The sequence below is a fragment of the Mchenga conophoros genome, linkage group LG15, assembly GCF_057382185.1.
Source record: "Mchenga conophoros isolate Kocher_MC1m ecotype Shallow Benthic linkage group LG15, M_conophoros_male_GT1.1, whole genome shotgun sequence".
NCBI classification, from domain to species: Eukaryota; Metazoa; Chordata; class Actinopteri; order Cichliformes; family Cichlidae; genus Mchenga; species Mchenga conophoros.
In genome coordinates this window covers 8,334,099-8,357,001 of record NC_140540.1, presented here as the reverse complement: position 1 = coordinate 8,357,001, position 22,903 = coordinate 8,334,099, and the positions used below count along the sequence as shown (strand labels likewise).

Sequence of the window (22,903 nt, the reverse complement as noted above, 5' to 3'; positions counted from 1 at the left end):
TAAGACCACCAGGTACCGGAACAGCTTCTTCCCCACAGCTATCAGACTCCTGAACTCTGCCTCCTGACATCTGACCCACGTTAACTCATGGACTGAACATACACACACCCACAATGGACAACTCTACCCTCAAACACAATAATAACATGGACTGAACCACCACTCACAACCACTAGCACTTTATATAGCCTCTGTAGAATTATCCACATATCTCACTTATCTTAACTGCACTACTGTATAGCTCTGTAATAATCATTCTGTACATACGATAATTTTTAATCCTACAACCGTTTACAACTTGCATAGTTCCCATTTCTGTATAGCTGTATATCTCAGATTCTGTAAAGTTATTTATTTCATATTCTGTATAGTTTTTCATATTTATATCCTGTTCATAGCCTGTACATAGCTTGTACTCACTACAGCCTGTACATACTTATAGTTATAGAATATTCACAACATACTTCATACCGTGTACATTATAACATACCATAATAGACCCATTTCTGTAATATATTTACATATCTATATTATTGCTAATATTTATTGTAATATATCTATATCACTAAAGCACTTCTGGATGGATGCAAACTGCATTTCGTTGCCCTGTACCTGTGCATGTGCAATGACAATAAAGTTGAATTCTATTCTATTCTATTCTATTTATTTGAAAGGGCATTGTGTTACTTTGTCTACATAGTAGGATATAGATCACAGTTATTCATCAGTGCAGCATTTTCTGTAAACTCAGTAAAGGTCTGTTACTGAACTGAATTGCAGTAACCACCAGAGGGAGCAGCATGTGTAGATTTGAAATGTCAAATTTCCAAATGTTGCTCTCTGGGAGACACTGATATTGTGAATGATTTAAAGACATGGTATAAACAGAATAAATTCCAGTGATGGCAGGATCATGGAGATGACAAAATGAAGCAATATTTTAATTAGTTAAAATATCATACTTCTGTTTCTAGGAATACAGTACTGTTGCAGATCATAAAGCATAGACAGACAAAATGAGAGCATTTTGATTTTTTTTTTTAAGGGGGATGGAGGTCAATGTTACAAACTATTCCCCACAAATCAAAGTCCAGTATTTTCTTTATTTATTTCTAATCTGGAAGCAAAAAACAGGAGTAGAAATAATAATCTATTACTCCTAAAACAGCAACAGTCATAATATTCATCTAGCAGTGCATATGGTATTTTTACAACTGCAAGCACTGCTGGAAATGTTGCCTCACACACTCAGGTACGCTCATGTCCACATCACTATCCAGCAACATTTGTCACCAAAAAATGGACATTTCCCCCCTTTTTTCCTGGAATTCTATGATTTCTTCCAATATCATGCTCACATTCCCACTGCTAACCCATTTAGTAATTATATGCTTTGTTCTATTGTCATCATCGTTTTGTGATCCGTTTTAAAAAATGTCCTTGAAAAAGGTTTGAAATCTCTTTAGCAAACTGTTTAAAAACACGGAGCAAATGTGGACTAATCGCTGCTGAGTGCTGTGATGAACAATGCGAACTGTTTACTTATATTTATGGGATTGCAGAGATCAAAGTCAAGATTTTTTATTGGTTGTTCTGTGTTCTGACTCTTGTGTCACCGGTGACTTTGAAACTTTTACAGGTGAAGCATTTTCCATTAAAGTTTGAATGAATTATAGTGACAGAAAGAGGCCACAAGATGGTGCCAGTTTTGACGTAGTAGATACCACCCGTTGGCTGTTTGGTTTACGTTCGCACCACTCCACGAGTATTGTGCATAAAGTTTAAAGTATTCCTCAGGCTCATGATTTCTTTTTCCTTTGTGGCTGAATTAAAATAAATTAATTTAAGGAAACTAGGGCGAGTCTTTCATCAGTAATTGATTATTTAAAATACTTTACTGCCTAAAGTCATAGGTGTGAGTGCGAATGTTTCTCTGTCGCTCTGTGTTAACAGGCTGGCGACCTGACCGGGGTGTACCCCACCTCTCGCCTCATGGCATTGGGATTGGATTCAGCCCCCACAAATTAGATAAGTGGTAGAAAATGGATGGATGATATAATACATACCTGCCTGATCAACTGAAGTATAATATTGACCAAACTAGCAAACAGTTACCAGAGGATTGTACAGTACATCTAATTTAAAGTAAATCAGTGAACTGTCTGTGAACCTTAGACTTAGATATGAACAGACTGAAATATCCACTGGAAGTGGAATATTAACCTAGTGGGACTTTACACGGATTTAAATGTCCTTTATGTTGGTCCCAGTGGATGACTTGGTGGTGGATCTGTGCGTTATTTCATTTTATAGCTGACCCTGAAGCTAGTGGGCCATTTCTCAGTACGGCTGCTCTGACTCAGCCTACAGCCCCCGCCCCGATAACTGTAGTAGTGTTTCACAATCAAGTCTGCGTTCCGCTGAGGTAAGCAACACAAAGGGCAGGTACCCGTGGCCTTTTCTCTGCACTCCAGTGAGCATGGCTTTCCTGTCCGTGTTCACGCCTGTTCTGGCGGTGGTTTTATGCCTGGTGATAGGCTTCGTGCTGGTGAAATCATGGGACACAGAGACCACTTCCACATCTCCAGGCAAAAGTAAAGGGGCGACAAAAGGGGAGAAAAGACCATGGGTGGACCAGGACTTACAGGACGATACAGAAATCACAGCAAAAGAAGACGGTGAGAGCTGAGCCTTGTAGTTCGCTGTGGGGCTGAACTTTTTTTTTTTTTTTTTGGTGTGGTTGGTTGGGTGCATGCTTTAGAGCCAGTTGCATAATGTTCAAATGTAGGTCACAACTTTTAAAATGCAATGTAAACTGAACATTGAACACAATAAAGAATGTGGTTACCGGTTTAAAATGTTTCGGCAAAGGTTCTGCGTGGATTCAAAAAGAGTTTTTTTTTATTGGTTGCCTATTACATAACGTTCCTCTGTTGTTTTTCACATGAAACTCCACAACTTGGCAAGGCGAGTAACTGTATCCTCACATGCTCTTTAAACTGAGAAAATGTATCATTTAAAGAACATAAAAATAACTCATTATGAATTTGATGCCAGCAACACATCTCAAAAAAAGAAAAAATACTTTGAGAGTGGAGAAACAAAAGACTGAAAAAGTAAGTGGTAATAAAAAGAAACAGCTGGAAGGACATTTTCCCATTGGCAATGGACCAGTAACACCATTGGGTTTAAAAAAGAGCATCTTAAAGCAGCAGTGTTTCCCAAAAGTAAAAATGGGTGAACCAAAAAAACAAAAATAAGTGTCTGTAAATTGTTGAAAATTTTCACAAAATTGTTCCTCGAGTAAAATTGTGACAAATTTGTATATCTTAATATAACTAAATTGAAATCTCTGCATGCAAGGGACATGGCTGAATATAAGTAATGCCAGTGCATTAAAAGCAGGCATGATTGTGTCACGGAAGTCACTGAGAAGAATTGCAGAAATCGCTGTCTGTTCTCCGTACTTTCCACAAATGCAGGTTGAAGCTCTGTCATGCAAAGAAGAAGCCAAATGTGAAAGTGATCCAGAAACACTGTCTTCTGGTGTAAAGAGGAAAGTGACCACCAGGGTTGTTATCGGCACTCAGTTCAAAAGCCTGCATCTCAGATGGTGTGGAAACACATCAGTGCCTGTGAAATTGGCAGCTTTCACATCTGGAAAGGCGACATTCTTGCTGAAAGGTATATTCAGGTTTTAGAGATGTTCCAATTCAGATGGCGTCTTGCATATTTCAGCAAGAAAATGTTAAACTGCATCCATTACAGCAGCACAGGTGTAGAAGACTCCCTGTGCTCATCTGGCCCACAGTTCCCACATGGTGGAATACTGTTGTTAAAAGCAGACGGGATGCTACGCAGTGGAAAACAGGAACCTGTCACAACTGTATTTGAGACATGCTGCTGTCATCAAAATTAAAATAACCCAGTATTTATCATGAAATAGTAAGATATGTCAGCTTAAACATTTCGTATGCTTTGCGCTCTTGTGAATAAAATGTGGACTTATGAGATTTCCAGATCATTGCAATTGATTGTGATGACTTTTTACAGTGTGTCCAAACTTTTTGGGATTGGAGTTGTATTTTATTGGTATGTCTTTCTGTCTTTCATCTTTTATAAGATGGTGATGCTGATGATGATTGGGGGGACAGCACTGAAGAGGAGAACCTCACACAACTGCCTTATTCACCGCAGCGATACCCTGAGGAGACAATGCTGCAAAGGTCCAAGGAGTTTTACACTTTGATGAACCAACGGAGGTCTGTCCGATTCATCAGCCCGGAGCCTGTCCCACGGGAAGTCATCGATAATGTCATCCACACTGCAGGCACGAAATGTCATTAAAACATAATTCACTGGGATTCACCCTAGTATATTAGTCTGAGCTTCATTTTGAAGGGTTTTTTTTTCTTCTCTTCCTGTTCTTCACGTGAGCAGGTACAGCACCTAGCGGAGCACACACAGAACCCTGGACGTTCATTGTGGTGTCAGATCCAGATATAAAGCATCAAATTAGACTGATAGTTGAAGAGGAGGAGGAGATGAACTACCGCCAGAGGATGGGGGAAAAATGGGTTCAGGATTTGGCCAAATTGAGGTAAACATGCATGCAAGAACGAACATGGATAACATTAAATTCACAACTAATTTTCAGTTAATATCTTCCAAAGTAAAAAAAACACATTTTCTTTCTCTTTTCCCTCCTCTTGTAGGACAAATTGGATTAAGGAGTACTTGGATGTTGCTCCATATCTGATCCTCATCTTTAAACAGACCTACGGGATTCTCCCAAATGGCAAGAAGAAAACGCACTACTACAACGAAATCAGCGTGTCCATATCCTGTGGGATCCTCCTGGCTGCATTACAGGTCATAATTCAAATCATTTGAAACACTTGGGAAAGCAGCTCTTCTCTCTCTCATAAAATCCAAAAATGTAGTGCACAAATCTCACTGTTTCTCTCCGTCTGCTTCATCAGAATGCGGGTCTTGTTACCGTCACATCTACGCCCCTCAACTGCGGCCCCAAACTCAGACTTTTACTTAAACGCCCGGCGAACGAGAAGCTGCTGATGCTACTTCCTGTTGGTTATCCTGCCTCTGATGCTACTGTGCCTGACTTGAAACGCAAGCATCTGGATGATATTTTGGTGCATGTGTGAGAAAATGAGATGTCTTCATCAAATTCTTTGCCTGTAGCTGAGAAATCAACCAAGCAGATGCCTGATGAGAATTAGAAGTGCTTTCACAGTAGAGAGAAGCAGAGAGTGAGGCTTCTTTAGATCAGTCTTTAAATGTTTAAGATAGACAATCAAGAGAGGATGGCATGAATCTTTCATAGCTTACTAATTGCTAACCTAGCTTTTGAAGGCAAAGTAGTGAACATTTGGTTGGCTTATTTGGGTTTAGCATATTTCTATCATGCAAATTTCAAATAAATAACCAGCAAAAATTCTTTGATTCCGTTCTATAAATGTTCCTCTGGTCTCTGATTTTCCAAACCACACACAAACAACTGAGGAAAGTTCATTTACAACAAGATTTGGATGAATGAAGAACAGGTGGTTGCTCAGTTGAATGCTAACTGCAATAGCAGTGTTCAGTAAGCACCTGCATAGGGGGAGAAAAGAGAATGAACTGTAAAATTGAATTAGTTCCCAGAACCTGATGCAAACTTGTTGCCTTAAAAAAACTAAGTACAGCTTACTTAAGAAAACTAAGTTAGGGCACCTTATTCATTGTGAGTATAGTCCAGCCATGAGCCTTAGAGTATTTTTGTGGGAGATCTTATCTAGAATTAACTTTTCCCAAATACTGCATACAATTAGAACACTGTCATTTATTTTGAGTGTTTGTAGTGTTCCTTAAAAGGTGATTTCACAAGCCCTGATGAACAGGAGAAAGGTCATGCAGTCTCAAATTTCCATTCTTTTGACAGCTGGGAGGAGTTTGTCATGAAGTCCAATTACTCAATGGAACTTTGGATAAGATGCCTATAAGAGCTTCCTGTTGCATCTTATCTGTGTTGCGAGAATTCTTCTCTGGAGTTCTGCTGTGAGTTTTTGTAACACAGAAAGATTAACAAAACAAGAGAGCACAGCAGGCTGATTTTTGATCGCAGCGTTTGGCCCTAAATGTTACTGTTAAACCTTTTGTCTGTGCTTTCCATGCCAAGATCTCATATTTTGAACTTGGTCTTTTTGACACCGATCTCCATATCAAAAGCTGAGATTGTTTTATCAAGATGTTGCGCCAAGATAGCAAGTTGTTTTCCTTTTCCTGCAATCTGGAACACACAGGTTGGTGATTTTTCTTCCTCCAGCCTCCACAGATCTCTCCAGGTATGTGTTGAAGAGTGCTGATGAGAGCAGGCATTAACTTCAACTGCAGAACAGAACTGGCGAAAGAGAAAAAAAGGTTACAAAATCTCTGAGTGGGTAATATTTGGAGAAAATATAACACCCACACACTACCTTTGTGAATGTTACCTACAAGCATACTTTAACAGGTAAAATGCAGTGGCAAACCGTCCTGGCTTTATGAGCTACAAGCATACTCTGATGGGCAAAGTTAAGTGGCAAAACGTTATACCTACTTAGATTTGTGCTGGAATTACTCTGTGACAGCAGAAATGTGCATAAACTACTTACTGTAGGACGTTTTGCCAAAGTAGGATGGTTTGTCAGAACACCGTCTTACCACTAATGTATTAGTTAACTCACAATTTTTTTTTCTCCAACTGTCTCCCTATCGCTCTCTCTTTCTCTCTCTAACTTTCTCCCAGTGTAATCCAATTTTTTTATTATTATTTTTTGGGAGGTAGTATGTTCCAATATCACTGACACTTCTTGGAAGTCCTTTAAAAAAGAAAAAAAAAGATACAAAAAAAGATACATTATTCATCATTTGTGATATTTTGCATTTATTCTTGATGATTGGAATATATCCAGAGTATGTTTGTATATGCATATGTGTATATGTATATGTATGGACATTGTACCTGATAAATGTCAGTCGGAGTGACTTAATAAATGCATTAGCACTAAGTGAGACTGTATGCTGAAGTTCTATTTAAATATTTATATAATTCTTTAAAAATACATTCCAAAACATAATAGGCTAGAACAAAAAACAAAAACCTGAACAAAGTGCCCAAAAATGTAAGCAATAAATTGCACAAATTGCTGGATGTAGCAAAACGCAATGAATTAAAATGAATTAAAACTGCAAATATGTAAATTGATCTATAATCACTTTTATGTTACACATAAACTACTGACAATTAACTAATGGTTCAGACTTTACAGATCCTTCATATGAAGTCATGTCATACACGGGATGTTTACATAGCTAAAAAAACAAATAAAGACACCCCCCCCCCCCCCCCCCCCCCTCATTTATTCAAGCTCAAAAAGGAAGAACATGGACATGAGTAAGAAGAAGAGGCCTCACCAGTCGCTGTTTATCCGGGAGAGTGAAGTGGAGAGGGTGAGCAGCTTTAGGTACCTGGGCGTTCACATCAGTGAGCACCTTACCTGGACACTGAACACCACACAGCTGGTCAAGAAGGCTCAGCAGCAGCTGCACTTCCTGAGGAGACTGAGGAAATTTGGGATGTCTGCCAAGATCCTCTGCAGAGCATTTACCATCGCAGAGTCCAGAGGAGAGCTGCCTCCATCCTTAGAGACCCAACACGGACTGTTCACACTTCTGCCCTCGGGACGAAGGTTTAAAAGTGTGAAATCCAGAACATCTAGACTCAACAACTCCTTCTTCCCCACTGCTATCAGACTCCTGAACAGCTGACCTACCTCAACTGCAATTTTCACATCAGGACAATTTGCACACTAAGTTCTTTTGCACATTAAGCTCCTTTGTACATCCTTTTACATTGACAACTGCATACCTCACTTTTCTTCATTTACATATTTTGTACTTATTTATTTATCTTTCTCTATTTTTTTATCCTTATTTTTACCTTATTTATCTTGTTCCTTCAACCCTACCTAACTTGGCATTTGCGTATGGACAGCAAAGGAAGAATTTAATTGCACAGAGAAATGCTATTTCTTCTGTACACATGACAATAAACACTTTGAATCTTGAAACCATTCACACGCTGATCTCCAATGCCACCGCTAGGGGTCGCTAACGCGGGGAAGGTTTTAAAGCATTAAAAGAAGAAGGCAAACCACATTGCGCAGGCGTACACCACGTACACCGATGCATCCATAGCATCGAGCTCTCTTGGCTGGATTGCTAACGGTCTGTCAGGTATCACACATTGGGCTTGAAGGGGGAAGAGCAGCGGTGGAGAAGAAGGGCGACCTAAGCGCCGCTACGAAATGGCCGGGCAACAGTTCCAGTACGATGACAGCGGCAATACCTTTTTCTATTTCCTAACGTCCTTCGTCGGACTTATTGTGATCCCGGCCACATATTACCTCTGGCCCCGGGATCAAAATGCTGGTAAGGCCTGACTGTGTGGCTCAGTGCTAACTGAGCTAACTTAACTGTCTAACTTAACATGAAGTTTTCTGGCGGTATTTTGGCTCGTATACGGCTACCAGCTGGCCACGATTTAGCCTCCATTTGGGTCTATCTCCAGGAGCTTTGCAGTGAAACCCAGCGACACAGGCGCCTGGAAACATGAGCTAACAGCACAGCTAAAACACCAAAAGCCAGCGTCACTCTGGCACGCGCTTAAGCTTTCCTTTGCGCTTTTATTGACCTCCTCTTGATAGCTCCCTACCTTAGCGAGACTCTATGCTAGTCCACAGAATGCAGCCAGAATAAGCTGTTATATAAGTTATGGTAGCAAACTTTATGCAGCTGGTCTACTGGGAGTAGCTGACTGGGAGAATCTGACTGGCAGGTAAACCGGTTATCGTAGTGACCTCAGATAATTTATGGAAGTTAATAAACACAGCCACTAAACTCATAAAATCATTATTTGTCCATCTTCTGCAATAGGATTGAAGATGGAGAAATACAAAATTCGAGCTGATTGAAGTAAACAACATTAATAAACCCTCCCCCTGGCACAGTAGTGGCTCTGTGCAGCCAGGCAATCTCACTGAATTGTTGCATTGTTGTTATGCATACTGATTGTGGCTGTTTTCATACTGCTAATGTGCTTCCTCTTGTCTCAGAACAACTGCGCCTAAAGAGCCTACGGAGGGTGCACGGCAGGTGTCTGTGGTATCGGCTCAGGCTGATGAAGTCGCAGCAGAGCATCGTGCCAACACTAAAGTGAGTCTGCTGAATTGAACTTTGGGTTTGTACTTATAGTAGCTCGTCCCACACGTGCTTTTCTTGTTGTTTGGTGGATTTCCTCAGCTTCCCTTTCTAAAGAATTTTTCTGGAGGTAACATCTATGAAAGCGAATGTCTTATTTATAACTGGTTCGAGACTTCAGTTATGAATGGGACTCTATCGTGCGTTACACCGAAGCCATAAGAAGTTTTAGTTTGAAGTCCTTCATAACACTATCTTTGTATTCTTTACAGGGAAGATTCACGGATGTAGTGAAGGTGGAATTCAGAGGGTTGGTGTGGAAGCTAGGGCTAGGGTGACAAGGAGGCATATGATTTGCTTTGGTGACCGCTAAAGGGACCAGCTGAAAGAGGATCACGACTTGCATATAAATATGTTGACTTATATTTGGACAACACTTCCTGGACAGTATAATAACAAGCTTGCATGCTTGGTTGTTTGCCTACTTGTTGAACGTCACATCGCTGCTGTTATTTAGGATTGACTAACCCAAGCTGTTAACACTGTGATCACTCAGACATCGTCTCGATACTGTACCTGTTTCTGACAGCATATAGATTCACTCCGATGGTTTATGCAGCTTGACACAGAATGTGTTGCGGTATATGTTATGGTCAGACTGAATATTCTCTTTCTGCGTGCGTATAAGAACTTGCTTTTGGCATGAGTGCAGTTTCTGTTGTTTGCATGTGACTTGTGCTGTGGCTGTAAACATTTAGCTGCACTGCTTAACATTTATCTTAACATCACCCTGTCTTCTAAGAGCTGTTTATTCGCTCTGCGTGGTTTAACAGCTTCTTACTCCCACTTACTCCTCTCTCGCGCCTTCACTAGACCCACATCCTGTATTTACGCCCAGTATTTAACAACTGGCATTTATAAAGCCTTCCCTTGCTTGGCTGCTCTTCGTACAGAAGACGGTGGAAGCACACAGCTTGTTTACCGAGGTGGAAAAAATCAAAGCGATCATCTCAGCCTCACTCTCAAAATCTCAGTATCTGTTTCCCTCTCACAAGTGTATCATCGGGATCGTGTTTATTATAAGAATCCATCATGTATTTCTCTGGTCGAGCAACTCAGACAACTCTGGCTAGTGAGCTGTCGTCATGGCAACAGATGCTGCAGAGCAGGCCACAGGTTTTTGTCATTGTCATGGTAACAAGTTCAACTTCAACGCATAAATATTAAACAAACAACAATGTCAGAACGTGGCATGTCCTTGTGTTTGGATGTGTTGGGTTGAAATTTGCTTTTAGTGTTTCAAATTATGATAGAATGTTTGTAGCTTTAAATGGTAAAGATCATTTCAGTTGCAGTGTTATATTAATGTGATCTAGTCATTGGAAGTGTTTCTGAAAATGACAGATGTCTCATGTGGGCTCTATAGCCCAGATGTTTATTCATGTTTCCTGTTTGTGTGCTGACATTTTCAGGAAAGCAGCCTTGTTATTTGGGTGGCTCGTGTTTTTGCTGCTGGCCTACAAGGTGTCTAAGCTGGACAGAGAGTACCAGGAGTATAATCCATATGAAGTCCTCAGCTTGGACCCGGTAAACACACACAAAACAAATGGTTTATTGCAAAGCCACTGAAGTCCTTAATGTTACATTTTTATTTTTTGTATTACTTCCACATCTCACTCAAGCTCAAAACGTGTCTTTCTGGATTTCTGGGACTTCTCAGTCTTCTTTAAATTAGGGCTGATTGTCTTTGTTACCTACATTACATGTGGTGTATTTGTGTTTCAGGGTGCATCGCTGTCAGAAATCAAGAAGCAGTACCGTGTACTGTCACTCAAGTATCACCCCGACAAAGGTGGCGATGAGGCCACATTCATGAGAATTGCTAAGGCTTATGCTGCGTAAGTATCATTGTGGTTTTGACTTTGTTCATGCCAGCCAGATTACATCTTCTAGCCCAGAGTTCTAGGTTGATCAAATAATCAGTTTTTTGTTTTTTCCCCCCCTGCAGTCTAACCAATGAACAGTCAAGGCAGAACTGGGAAATGTATGGAAACCCTGACGGCCCAGGAGGTAAGTGAAGCTTCTCTAATGCACACCAGTTTAATGCATTGGTGAACCTTCTCCACTGATGCTGGTGAAACAGTTACCTGTTAACTTGTAGTAAATCATTTGAAACAGCACAGTCCAGTAAGAGCAGGGATGATACGAAAAAGAGTTTGCTCCACTTTCACACACACTCTTTGTCTGTGCGGCTCCACTAATGGAATGAAAGCACACTTTTGGATTTCGTAAGTGGAGTTTTCTAGTTTTAGTTTTTTGAGGAGGCTTGGCTGCATGCAGACAAACAGGGAGGAGAGCAAAAAAGAGACTTTGTGCTATCTTTAAACAGTCACATCATCTGAAAACAACTTGACTTTTTATTAGCTTTTTAAAACTGTATCCGGATTTGTACACAATTATGATGCACAGAACAGGAAGTCTTGATCCATTATCTATTCTCTAGACATTCCGGCCACACCTGAAGCCCCAGAAAATTAAACCGTTGCCTCGAGTGTCTGAGTCATCAGACTAGCTGATTACTTCGATACTGCCTTCACTGAAGATCAATTTTCAACATGGTAGAACAAGATTGTGATTAGATTACAGGTTGTCCCAACAGATTCCCTGCCAACTTTGCATTCAGTTACTGAGCATCCAAATCATTTCCACACTGCGGAGTCATCTTCACCTGCCATTCTGTCTTCTGTTTGCTATTCAAGTTGCACATCAGGGATCAGTAGTGCACCCAGTGAGCATCACTCTCATTGTGTCACTACCAGCCATGGTAGACGTGGTGTAGAAAAGTTTAAATGAGCTGATTATACTGTTTCATATGCCAATTTTAGATCATCAACAACACAGTATCATTAGATTGCTCACCCTTACAAGTAATGTGCGACACAGAGGAGTGCTTTTGCAGAAAGATTGCTTTCAGCATGTATAAAGGGAATTTTCCTGTTTAATTCCATTGCCTCTTATGTCTCCCTTTTCTAGCAACCAGCTTTGGCATTGCCCTGCCTGCCTGGATTGTTGACCAGAAGAACTCAATGCTGGTATTTGTCCATTATTTCATTGTAGAGTTAACTGATAAATCTCATTTGTGATTTTTATTTTTTCTTAATAGCAGAGAGCCCCTATATTCCAAAAAACCATACTTTATTTAAAAAAAAACAACACTATGCGGGCTATTGTAGATCAAATTGAAAGACTTGGTTGGATCGAACTGCTTTATTTTCATTTTATAGGTGCTGTTGGTGTATGGACTTGCCTTTATGGTTATCCTTCCTGTTGTTGTGGTAAGTGTTCATCATGATTTCATATGGAAATAAAAGCCTTGTATTGTTATAATCTGTGTTTCTCATACTGGTTGTTCTTTTTCTTTGTACTTTAGGGGACATGGTGGTACCGCTCAATCCGATACAGTGGAGACCAGATCCTCATCAACACTACCCAGCTCTTTATGCATTTCATGTGCAAGACACCGAATATGAACATGAAACGTGAGTTTCTGGTTCACATATTCGGAAGTTCTGTAGCATTGCACATGCTTTACTTTATTCAGCAAAGGTTATGTTGATATAAATTCGGTCTTCTTCCTAATTGCATTAACAAATTGTAATTTTGGCTGACTCTGGCCTCCAGGGTTAATCATGGTGTTGACGGCAGCACTCGAATTCGATCCTCGCAACAATAAAGAAGCAACCATAAGACCCACAGACAACGTTGAAGTGCCGCAGGTAAAAACAGAAGTTTGCTTGTGTGAAAGAAGCTTCATAAGAGAAGAAACTTGGTTTGAGGGGGGTGTTATGTCCAGATGTTGTTTTGGAGATGAAGAAGGAAAAGAGCGTTCTCATTGCGATTTTATTTCTTGTGTGATTGAAGTTCATTGCCAGTAACCCAGAATTCAGCACGCAACGTGGAAGATGATATTTTTGTACAATACAGTATGTTATAATGACTGCCTCCCAACTCTCCCGTAGTTGATCCGTGAATTAGGAAATATCAATGTGAAGAAGAAGGAGCCTCCGTTCTACTATCCCTACAGTCTGAAGGCCAGGGTGTTGGTGTTAGCTCACTTGGCCCGCATGGACGTGTCTGAGGAATTAGAGGAAGGTAGGACACATGCTGAATGATACTCACTGGAATTTTACATTTTTACTAATTAAGCTTGTTTAATTATTTTATTAAAAAAAGAAATCGTCAAGTAGATCTGGCCTAGTTGTTCAAAAGATTAATGAAGCCTCATTTATCAGGAGCTAATAAATGAGGCTTCATCTTAGAATAGAATATAACACAAATAATAATATATCCTTTTCTACATCAGATAAACAATGCAGCGCTTCATTCAGTGCTTTTGATAAATTTCACTGGCTCTTTAAATAAAATGTTGTATGTTTCTGTTCCAGATCAGAGGTTTGTGGTGAAAAAGACTCCAGCGCTTCTCCAGGAGATGATCAATGTGGGCTGTCAGCTTATTTTTATGGCCAACAGCAGAGGTTTGCATATATACTACACATTATTACAGCTCTTTGACTACTGTTATACATTTTTTTTTTAGTTCTATTGGTGCTACCAACATCATGAAATCTTTGTATACTTTTCCATAAATGCTAATGTCTCTCCTCAGGTTTCAGTGCTCCTCGCTTGGTGACCATAGAGAACTGTATGAAATTGACCCAGATGATAGTGCAGGGCCTGAAGGAGTCAAAGTCACCGCTGCTGCAGCTGCCTCACTTTGAAGAGGAGCACCTCCGATACTGCATTTCTAAAAAGGTATCTAACGAAAGTTTGCATGTGCCCGCATACTGTGTGTAATATAATGGGAGATAAAGATGTTTTATGGTCGACAGGTCACGTATTCTCTCACTGCCATCCTCTTCCTCCTCCCTACTTTAGTATAAGGTGCGAACCCTCCAGGACTTGGTGAGTCTGAAGGACTCCGACAGACGAAACATGCTGCGTTTCCTTGGAGAGGAGAAGTACGACGAGGTCATGGCTGTGCTGGCCAGCTTCCCTCACATCACCATGGATATCAAACTGCAGGGTCAGTCCTTAAAAACACACTTTGTTTGTTCATAGCAGACCTTTGATAGTCTGATCTGCTGTTTTTTTTTAACAGACTGTTCTCTGGCCATTAGTGCTGTATATCCATTAACCTCCTAAGAAACGAACTCTTTCATGGCATGCATTTTTAATTTCTCTTTGCTATTTGGGCTGATTGGGATCTGATGAATGTAAAAACAAAGAATTGCATGATTTTTTTTTTTTCTTTTTTTTTTTTTGTACCTTATTTTCGTTTCTGAGAAAAATGAGATCCACATATGAGGATATTCGCTTTAAATTTTGATAGAACAGTGACAGCATAATGTCCTGGTAAGTGGATATCAGGCCCTTGTAGAGTAACATTTAGTATTTTGGTCTAGACAACCCAAAATGCGATGTCCACATATGTGGACGCCAGGTCCTAGGAGGTTAATGTTGCTTTGGTGTGAGTTGCTCATTTTTTAAATTTATTTATTTATTGGATGTGTTGGATGTAAATATGGAACTGTGCACACCCCAAGTGTGAGGAAATGCCATTGACATCATGACATTGTTACTGAACAAATCTTGTTGTGCGGAGTTTCATGTAGGAACCTTTTCTTTCTACCAAACTACAACTGCCAACAGTATCACTGTGCAGAGTCAAGCATCTGTCTACCTGTGACAAGAGGCTCATGCTTGTGGCAGTGTGACAGGCTGTAGATGTTGTCATGTCTTGTGGGGGCCTCAGGGGAATGGGAAGCTGTAACCGGAAAGTGGGGGGGGGGGGAGTGTAACATAAACTCACTGACCACTTTAATAGAGACATCTTGTGAGCATTGGTTTGGACTCCTTCGTCCTTTAGAACTGACTTAACGCTTCATGTCATTGACTCAATGCTGGGCTGCACATTCATGATGCTCCTTTTCACAATCTCAATGGTGTTCTGTTGGTTTTAGGTCTGCTCAGTCAACTCATTGTTATACTTAGTAAAGAAATCTGAGATTATTTAACCTTTGTGACATGGTGTGTTGTCCTGCTGGAAGTAGACGTCAGGAGATGGGTACACTATGATCATACAGGGTGGACATGGTGAGCAACAATAGGAGGCTGTGGTGTCTAAACAATGTTCAGCTTGTGCTAAGGGCCCTAAAGTGTGGCAAGAAAATATCCCCCTGCACCATTACACCACCAGCAGCAGCATGCGTCCATACTTTTGTGTTATTTACAGCAAATCCCAATCCTAACATCTGCATTGCGCAGCAGAAGCAGAGGCGAATCAGGCCATGCAACATTTTTCCAATCTTCTATTAGCCCATTTTGCTGAGCCTGTGCAGGCTGTGTAGCTGCAGTTGTCTGTTTTTGGCTGACAAGAGTGGCACCCTCAGTCTTTTTTTTTTTTTTTTTTTTTTGCTATCGCTCATCAGCTTCAAGGTTCAGCGTGTGTGGTGTGTTGAGAGAAGCTCTTCTGCATACCTTGCTTGTAACGGGTGCTTTATTTGAGTTATTGTTGCCATCCTATCAGCTCAAAGCAGTCTGGTCATTGTCCTCTGACCTCGGGCATCAACAAGGCAATTTCTCCAGGAGAACTGCCACTCACTGGATATTTCCTGTTTTTCAAACCATTCTCTGTAAATCCTAGAGAGTGCTGTGCATCTGATCTGAAATACTCAGACTTGCCTGTCTGGCACTAACAAAGTCACTTAAATCACCTTTATTCACTAATTCTGATGCTCAGTTTGACCATACATGCCCAAATCTACTGAGTTGCTGCAATGTAATCAGCTGATAGAATATTTGCATTCATGAGCAGTTAAACAGGTGTACCTAACAAAGTGGATATCGAATATTTGTATATTTTCTCATTTTGGTAAATGTTTCTAAAGCTGATGCTTACAAAACCGACATAAAAAACAAGGAAGATGCATAATTACACTACAGGGTAGGGGAAAAATATGTTACTTTGATATCGACTTCAGTTTCATGTTACTGTAGATGTGGAAGATGGATTAATGAAGAAAAATTATGGTTGTTTCTGTATGGCTGTAAGAAGAAGCATTGTAAGCTTTAGTGCGGTTTGGCTGAACTGCTGATCATTTAGAGTTTTATCTTTTGGCACAAGTGTGCACATTATGTTTTTCTGTGTTCAACTTTTAGACATTAATGTTTTTGGGTGGTTTTTTTTGCAGTCCTTGATGATGAAGACAGTAGTAACATCACGGCAGGCTCAATCGTCACAGTAACCGTCACCTTAAACAGGAAACGGATGGCGGTAAGAAATGTTTCCGTGTGACTCAACACCTACGCAATAACTTGACGTAACAATAAGTTACTAGAAAGCAGGTTCTGCTGCCTTGCACATGCACTACTGTGGATCACCATTAGAGTGCACTGTTGACTGAAAACATGGCTGGATAGCATCAGTTAACTCTGCTTGTTGATGTGTGTGTAGGACATGTTTGAACAAGAGCAAGAGCCAGTGCCGTGTCAAGGAGATGAGACTGCCACTACAGAGGAAGCGGTAAGATCACACATGCAGAAACCATTTCGGCTCAGTTTATGTTCAGTTTGCTTGGGCAACTTAAAAGCTGTAAAAGTTTAATGGTTCAAAGAATCATGTTCACGTTTTCTTTTTTTGTGTGTCTGATATGAAGCAAGGAGACACAAGTAAAGCCAAACCCAAAGTGTGGCAGAACAAGAATAAAGGGGCTAAAAAGACAGCCAAGTCCAAGAAGAAAAAGTTAACCAAGAAGAAAGCCACTCCTGCTCCTGCCAAAAACAAGCAGGCCAATGGCACCGTGGCAGGAAATGTAAGCAGCCACTCACTCAGTTAGTTACACCTGAATTAAACTAACACCAGCATCCACCTACTGTCAGATGATTATTTAAAACAACAGTGCTTTCAGCATAACTTTTCATTATTGATACTGGTGTCGCAGGAAGCCGCAACAACAACAACAACAGCAGCAGCAACTGTGGCGACAAAGGAGGAAGATGATGATGGGTCAGACAAAGGCAGCGAGTCAGACGAGGGCGAAGCCAACAAGGATTCTCCGAGCGAAAGAGACGAAGACAGCGACAAACAGAGCGACACAGAAGTCGACGAGATGGCTGGCGACGACGAGGAGGTCAGAGAGCGTTAATCGGATGCATATGTCATTCGTAGGTTTAGCAGCAGGAGCTTTATCACTTAAAAGCCTATAGTGTTAAGGTCCAGCTGATAAATGGAAGGGAAAGGCTCTATCCAATCTAACCGTCACTCTTTTCTCCCCTCCCTGTCAGGAGTGGGAAGCGTTGCAACAAAGCATCCAGCGGCGAGAGCGGGCCCTGCTAGAAACCAAGTCAAAGGTGACACACCCGGTCTACAGTCTCTACTTTCCAGAGGAGAAGCAGGAGTGGTGGTGGCTCTACATTGCTGACCGCCGAGAGCATACCCTCGTCTCCATGCCCAGTCACGTGTGCACGCTAAAAGACACAGAAGAGGTGAGATTGCCGCACTAGAATTTTAACTGACACACAGGAAGTGAGCGTGTGCCTGTGCCAGATGACTCTTTGGAGAATTTGGGATCTTTTCATAGAAATAATTTGACGCGGTGACATCATGGTCGATAATTTACACTTAATTAATCAGCACAATTGTTATTTTAAATTGTATGATTTTATATTTTATATTGTTATTGTTTTTGATTAAAAAAGTAGAAATGTACACGATCATCAGATCCAGCACTGTACAGTCAGTTCATTGTGTTTGTATCAAAATACTTTGAGTATCGTTTGGATTACACAGTAATGCATGTGAGGTAAAAAGGTCTTAATAAGTTAGTGTGTGCTTATGTTTCTTGTAACCCCTTGCACATGCTGTTGCTAAGCAACCCTTTGCACTTGTGTCACTTGTCATTATTTCCTCAGAGTAGTGTGTGTCTGTGTTTGTTTTGCACAATTTGCACCACTGATCCTGGTGCTCAGCAGCACCAGCACAGACTGATGTGAAGGTAAAAGCTTAACAAGGCCGTTTTTAAGCGTGCATGACTGGCCACCCCCGCTCTCAAGGATGGTAATAAGAGGCGTTGCAGGTCACTGTCAAGAAATCCATTAGCCTGTCACTTCAGCAGTTCCTTCTGTTGTTTCTCGCTGCATGACTGTTAATACGCCGTGCTTTCATCTCTGGCCAGGACAGTTAATAGTGGCTATGATCACAGCTCATTCTCTGCTCGCACGCTGAATAATAATTAGGTTCATTGTGCTCGTAATGAGCTGTTTTCCATATGTAATTGCGCAACATAGTAATCATAGCCTGAGGCAATGTTGGTCTAATATTTACAGTTGGACCCCATCATCGTGCGGCAGTTCATTTGTAATTACCTACCACGCTGTGGCCCTCTGCTGCTAGATGATTGTACATCATTGGTGACAGCAGATTGCAGAAGTTTATAATATTCACAGCGTTTGTCCTTTGCCTCCTTTTGGTGCTTGCATTAGTGGTTTCTATGGGGATGGAAACAGGTCGGCTTTGTTTACATGGAGACTATTGTATTTTCGCATCAATCGCAGGATTTTGGCCACAATCCAGCATTGCAGCTATAATTAATACAAAAAACAATAGTGCTCTGAGTCATACAGTTATATACTGCACATTGAATGCTTCTGTGATTAGATTTGGTTAAAGGGAGTTTTAATCTCTCTTTTACACCATCAAATCAAGAAACATGAAATTAACATGTTTATATGTGTGTGTGTGTCTCCATGGTTTTTTTTCCAGGTGGAGCTCAAGTTTTCAGCCCCCTCCAAAACGGGCAACTACCAATATTCTGTTATCCTTCGTTCTGATTCCTACTTAGGACTGGACCAGATCAAACCACTCAAGGTGTGTATGTGTGTGCCTTTTTATTAGTGTGTGTAAATGGGGGGGCCTTCCGTCAGCCAATCAGTTCAAATTGTCCGGGATATGATGGGTTTTCGCTACCAAAGTGGCTGGAATAATAAACCCACCAGCTGCAGCCAAATGTAGCTGAGGCTCACTGAACAATGGTATTGATTGCTGCCAAGATGTTAGGAATGAGGGTATTGACTGCTAGCCAGAAGCAATATGATTTGTATTGTTGTAGGCAGTTCACTTTAAGTGCACTTAAGGTTTGGTGTTTCTTCTACCGGTCAAGAATTTATTTATTTCATAGCTGCTCACCTTTATCTTAAAATGCAGGATCTTCAAATCAATGTTATTCAAATTAGACTTTAACCTAATATGAGATTGGTTTCATTCTGAAAGCATGTGGTGCTTGCAGTGGAAAAAATGTCAATGCCAATGTCGGATAGACATACTATAAAATGACTTGTTTAGTACCTAATTTTCATCCAGTATTTGGATGTGTATTTAGATGTTCTACACAAAAAAATGTGTAGAACATCTTTGAATGGGGATTCTGGTTGGCACTACATCTTTTATATATATTTTTCAATGACCTTGTGTTATATGAAAGTTGTCAGCCATTGTCAGTGGCCGATAGCGCTTCTGCAGGCAGAGAGGAGGTTATCCATAATAACCATAAAGCACAACATGTGGGCCAAGCACTAAATGCATAAATTAAATGATGCACTGGCGAGAAAGAGTTAAAACACTTGCAGGCTCTTTACTAGAGCCTAACAGAGAGAATTTTTAAGACTAATATATTTAAAAAATCAGATATATTGGAGAATATATACTCTATATTGCCAAAAGTATTAGCATGCGGACTTCTAACAACATTTTTTAAAAAACAACAAAAAAAGGGGGTCACTCTCACGAGCTCACGGTGTTTTGATACAGTGATGGCACAAGTCCATTCGTGAAATTTAATCACTACTAAATATTCCAGTCAGCTGTTAGTGGTTTTATAACAAAGTGGAAACCACTGGGAAAGACAGCCACTTAAAATCAGAGCGAGGTCAGATAATTAGTTGGCTTGGTGTTAATTTACTTAACAGCAGATATAATACTGACTCTGATAGATCAGCAAATATTGGCTGATATACTTCATACATTACACCAATATTTTTAGCTGCTTCCTTGTCACAAGGGGTCGCCACAGCAGGTAACTGGAATTAAACCAGCAACCTTTTGCTTAATTGACATTTTAAATGCCGTAAACCAGGAACCGCTGCTGTACATTTCCTAGATTCCCATGTGATCCTTAACATTTCATGTAGGTGCACAGGTCATTTTTCCCAGTATTGTGTTACAATATTTCCTTATCGGTTTTCCAAGAGCATCTTAAGTCATATTGAGGCACATGCTAGCATTTGTAATAATCTACAAATCACCTTAAATAATATGCACAGACTCGAAAGTGTTAATTGCAATGATGATAACACAAGTGCTTTGTGTTTGTGCAGTTGGAGGTCCACGAGGCCAAGGCCATTCTGGACAACCACCCGCAGTGGGACATCCCCGACACAGAGGAGGAGGACGAGGAGCAAGAGGACAGCGACGGCATCGAGGAGAGTGAAGATGACGATGAGGACAACGACTGAGCGCGTGCGTACGCGCTCAGCCCTCCCCTCCCTCCTCCCTTTACCCTCTCATGGACTTGGCCACACATTCACTGCTGACCCCGCTCAAGCCAGAAAGCAGTCAGTGAGGAGCAGCGAAGCCACAAACACTCACAGAGTCACCGGGGACAGTTTCTACACACAGAGCCCTCCTCCATTTAACCTTTGCAAAGTCATGGACTGTGACCTGAATCCCGACACCCCGAAATTCTCTTTTCTACAGAGACTTGTTTATTCACTTTCCGCTGCTGGCGGAAGAGAATTCTGTGAATACTAACAGGCCTGTTGTGTGTGTGTGTGTGTGTGTGTGTGTGTGTGTGTGTGTGTGTGTGTGTGTGTGTGTGTGTGTGTGTGTGTGTGTGTGTGTGTGTGAGAGAGAGTGAGCGGGTGTGCGTGCGAGTGCGTCAATGGTATGTAACCTTGTGTCTTTGTACAGGTATGGCAAATGGACACACTGTGGACTGGAGGATCTATTGTTAGAATTCTAATTATTATTATTATATTGGCTCTTTTCTTCTTTTCTTGACAGGGAGTGGGGATGTATAACCGCCAATTCCATCTGCAAAATTAAAAATGCTGATCTCCGTATGGAAATCATTCTCAACACACTTTGCTCCTGTTTTTAATAATGCTCAGCACCATAGCAGTGATGCTTTCTATTGTACATTTATACTGCAGAAGCACGAAGTTCAGTCCTGCTTTTGGACGTCGCAACCAAGTCAGCCATTTGGGATATTTACTTTTTTGGGGATAAGATACTGATGTCAAAATATATATAAATGTATTAGAGAGAGAGCGTTACATATTTACTTACCTTATCTCAATCTTTTTTCCTTTTTTTTTTTTTTTTTTTTTTTTTTTGCTGCACATTCCAGTGTGTACTCCTTGTCTGAAAAAGGCCTTACGAATACAACTAAAATACTGCAACATACAAGTCCTTGGGTGCTATGCACCACTGGTTCCTGAGAGAGAAGTAAAAAAATTTTTCTTGTGTAAGAATCTTTAGTGTTGGTTTTCTTTTTATTTGATAACCTGTAGCTCATAAGTATTGGGATACATATCACTGATTTTGTCATCACAATACCTCCCATAAGTACAGTTATTTTGCAGTTGTATGTGCATTGTGAGTGTAAAAGTGAGTATGATATCCCCGTTAGAGAGACACACACAGCGCTCATCTGGGGAAAAAAACTGTTAAACTTGCTTTTTGTTTTTTTTCTTAAGCAGAACAGGCTTAGGTTTGCAGTTACTGCCATGTCAGATTGAGTAGTTTGGTTTTTTTTTAACCAAACCTGGGAGTTTTCCATTTTTCTGAGGCACACAGAGCAGCTCAGGCTCCCACTTTCATTGATAATTTTTCCGTTAATCATGTAATACATAAATGTGTGTCCGGTTTTGTTGTAATCTAACCTTGATTTTTACATGTGTTAGACTTTGGGAAGGAAAAAAAAAAAGAACAGAGCTACTTTGAGTAATTCTGTGGGCTCTTGCTGTATCCTGGCAACTTGGCAGTTTCAGTAATGTGTAATCTATCACCACAAATATCCATACAGTTGTGTGTTTTTTGTTTTGTTTTTTTGTTTATTTTTTTATTTTTTTTACAGTGCTTACTAGTGTATCATGTCAGTGTGGGAGAGATGAAAGTTGAAGCATGCTCTCCTCGCACCACATACGCATTCACACAATCTCACATGTGCAAACTATACCCATCTGTAGTTGTGTTCAGAGCAGGTGTGCGCTAACAAGTAATATTGTAATCTGAGTATTTATCACTCTGCAATAGAATGTAGCATCAGTGATTTATGCTGTGGGGGGAGAATGCAGTGAGGTAAAATACGCCATCCCACCCATGACAGACCTTATCCAGGCAACTGGCCGGCAAGTTGCCTCAGTTTGGACAAATGACTACCCAATGATTATCTGCCACTTTTGTTTACAAAGGAACTGTCATTGTAAATGAAAAACTATATTATTTGTATTTAAAAATCATTTCAAATAAAATCTTTTAAATGAGCTGGTTTATTATTGTATGCATTGAACAGGATTTAATTTTGTATATATTTATATTTGTAGTATT

At 40.5% G+C, this 22,903-nt stretch overlaps 2 protein-coding genes across 2 annotated transcripts; both read left to right on the top strand.

Annotated features, from left to right (window-relative positions):
* Positions 1-2,407: 2,407 nt before the first annotated feature.
* iyd (iodotyrosine deiodinase) lies at positions 2,408-7,033 on the top strand. The gene is made up of 5 exons (XM_085247833.1): positions 2,408-2,678; positions 4,124-4,330; positions 4,441-4,600; positions 4,716-4,872; positions 4,983-7,033. The coding sequence occupies exons 1-5, from the start codon at positions 2,480-2,482 to the stop codon at positions 5,163-5,165; spliced, it is 906 nt and encodes a 301-aa protein (XP_085103959.1). The 5' UTR covers positions 2,408-2,479; the 3' UTR covers positions 5,166-7,033.
* Positions 7,034-8,198: 1,165 nt separating this feature from the next.
* sec63 (SEC63 homolog, protein translocation regulator) lies at positions 8,199-22,839 on the top strand. The gene is made up of 20 exons (XM_085247148.1): positions 8,199-8,472; positions 9,156-9,255; positions 10,713-10,827; positions 11,026-11,138; positions 11,249-11,310; positions 12,274-12,332; positions 12,525-12,575; positions 12,671-12,779; positions 12,922-13,016; positions 13,260-13,392; positions 13,686-13,775; positions 13,907-14,052; positions 14,176-14,323; positions 16,491-16,573; positions 16,754-16,822; positions 16,956-17,111; positions 17,241-17,429; positions 17,584-17,784; positions 19,061-19,165; positions 20,671-22,839. Exons 1-20 carry the CDS (start codon positions 8,349-8,351, stop codon positions 20,806-20,808), a joined length of 2,286 nt encoding a protein of 761 aa, XP_085103274.1. The 5' UTR covers positions 8,199-8,348; the 3' UTR covers positions 20,809-22,839.
* The last annotated feature ends 64 nt before the right edge of the window (positions 22,840-22,903 follow it).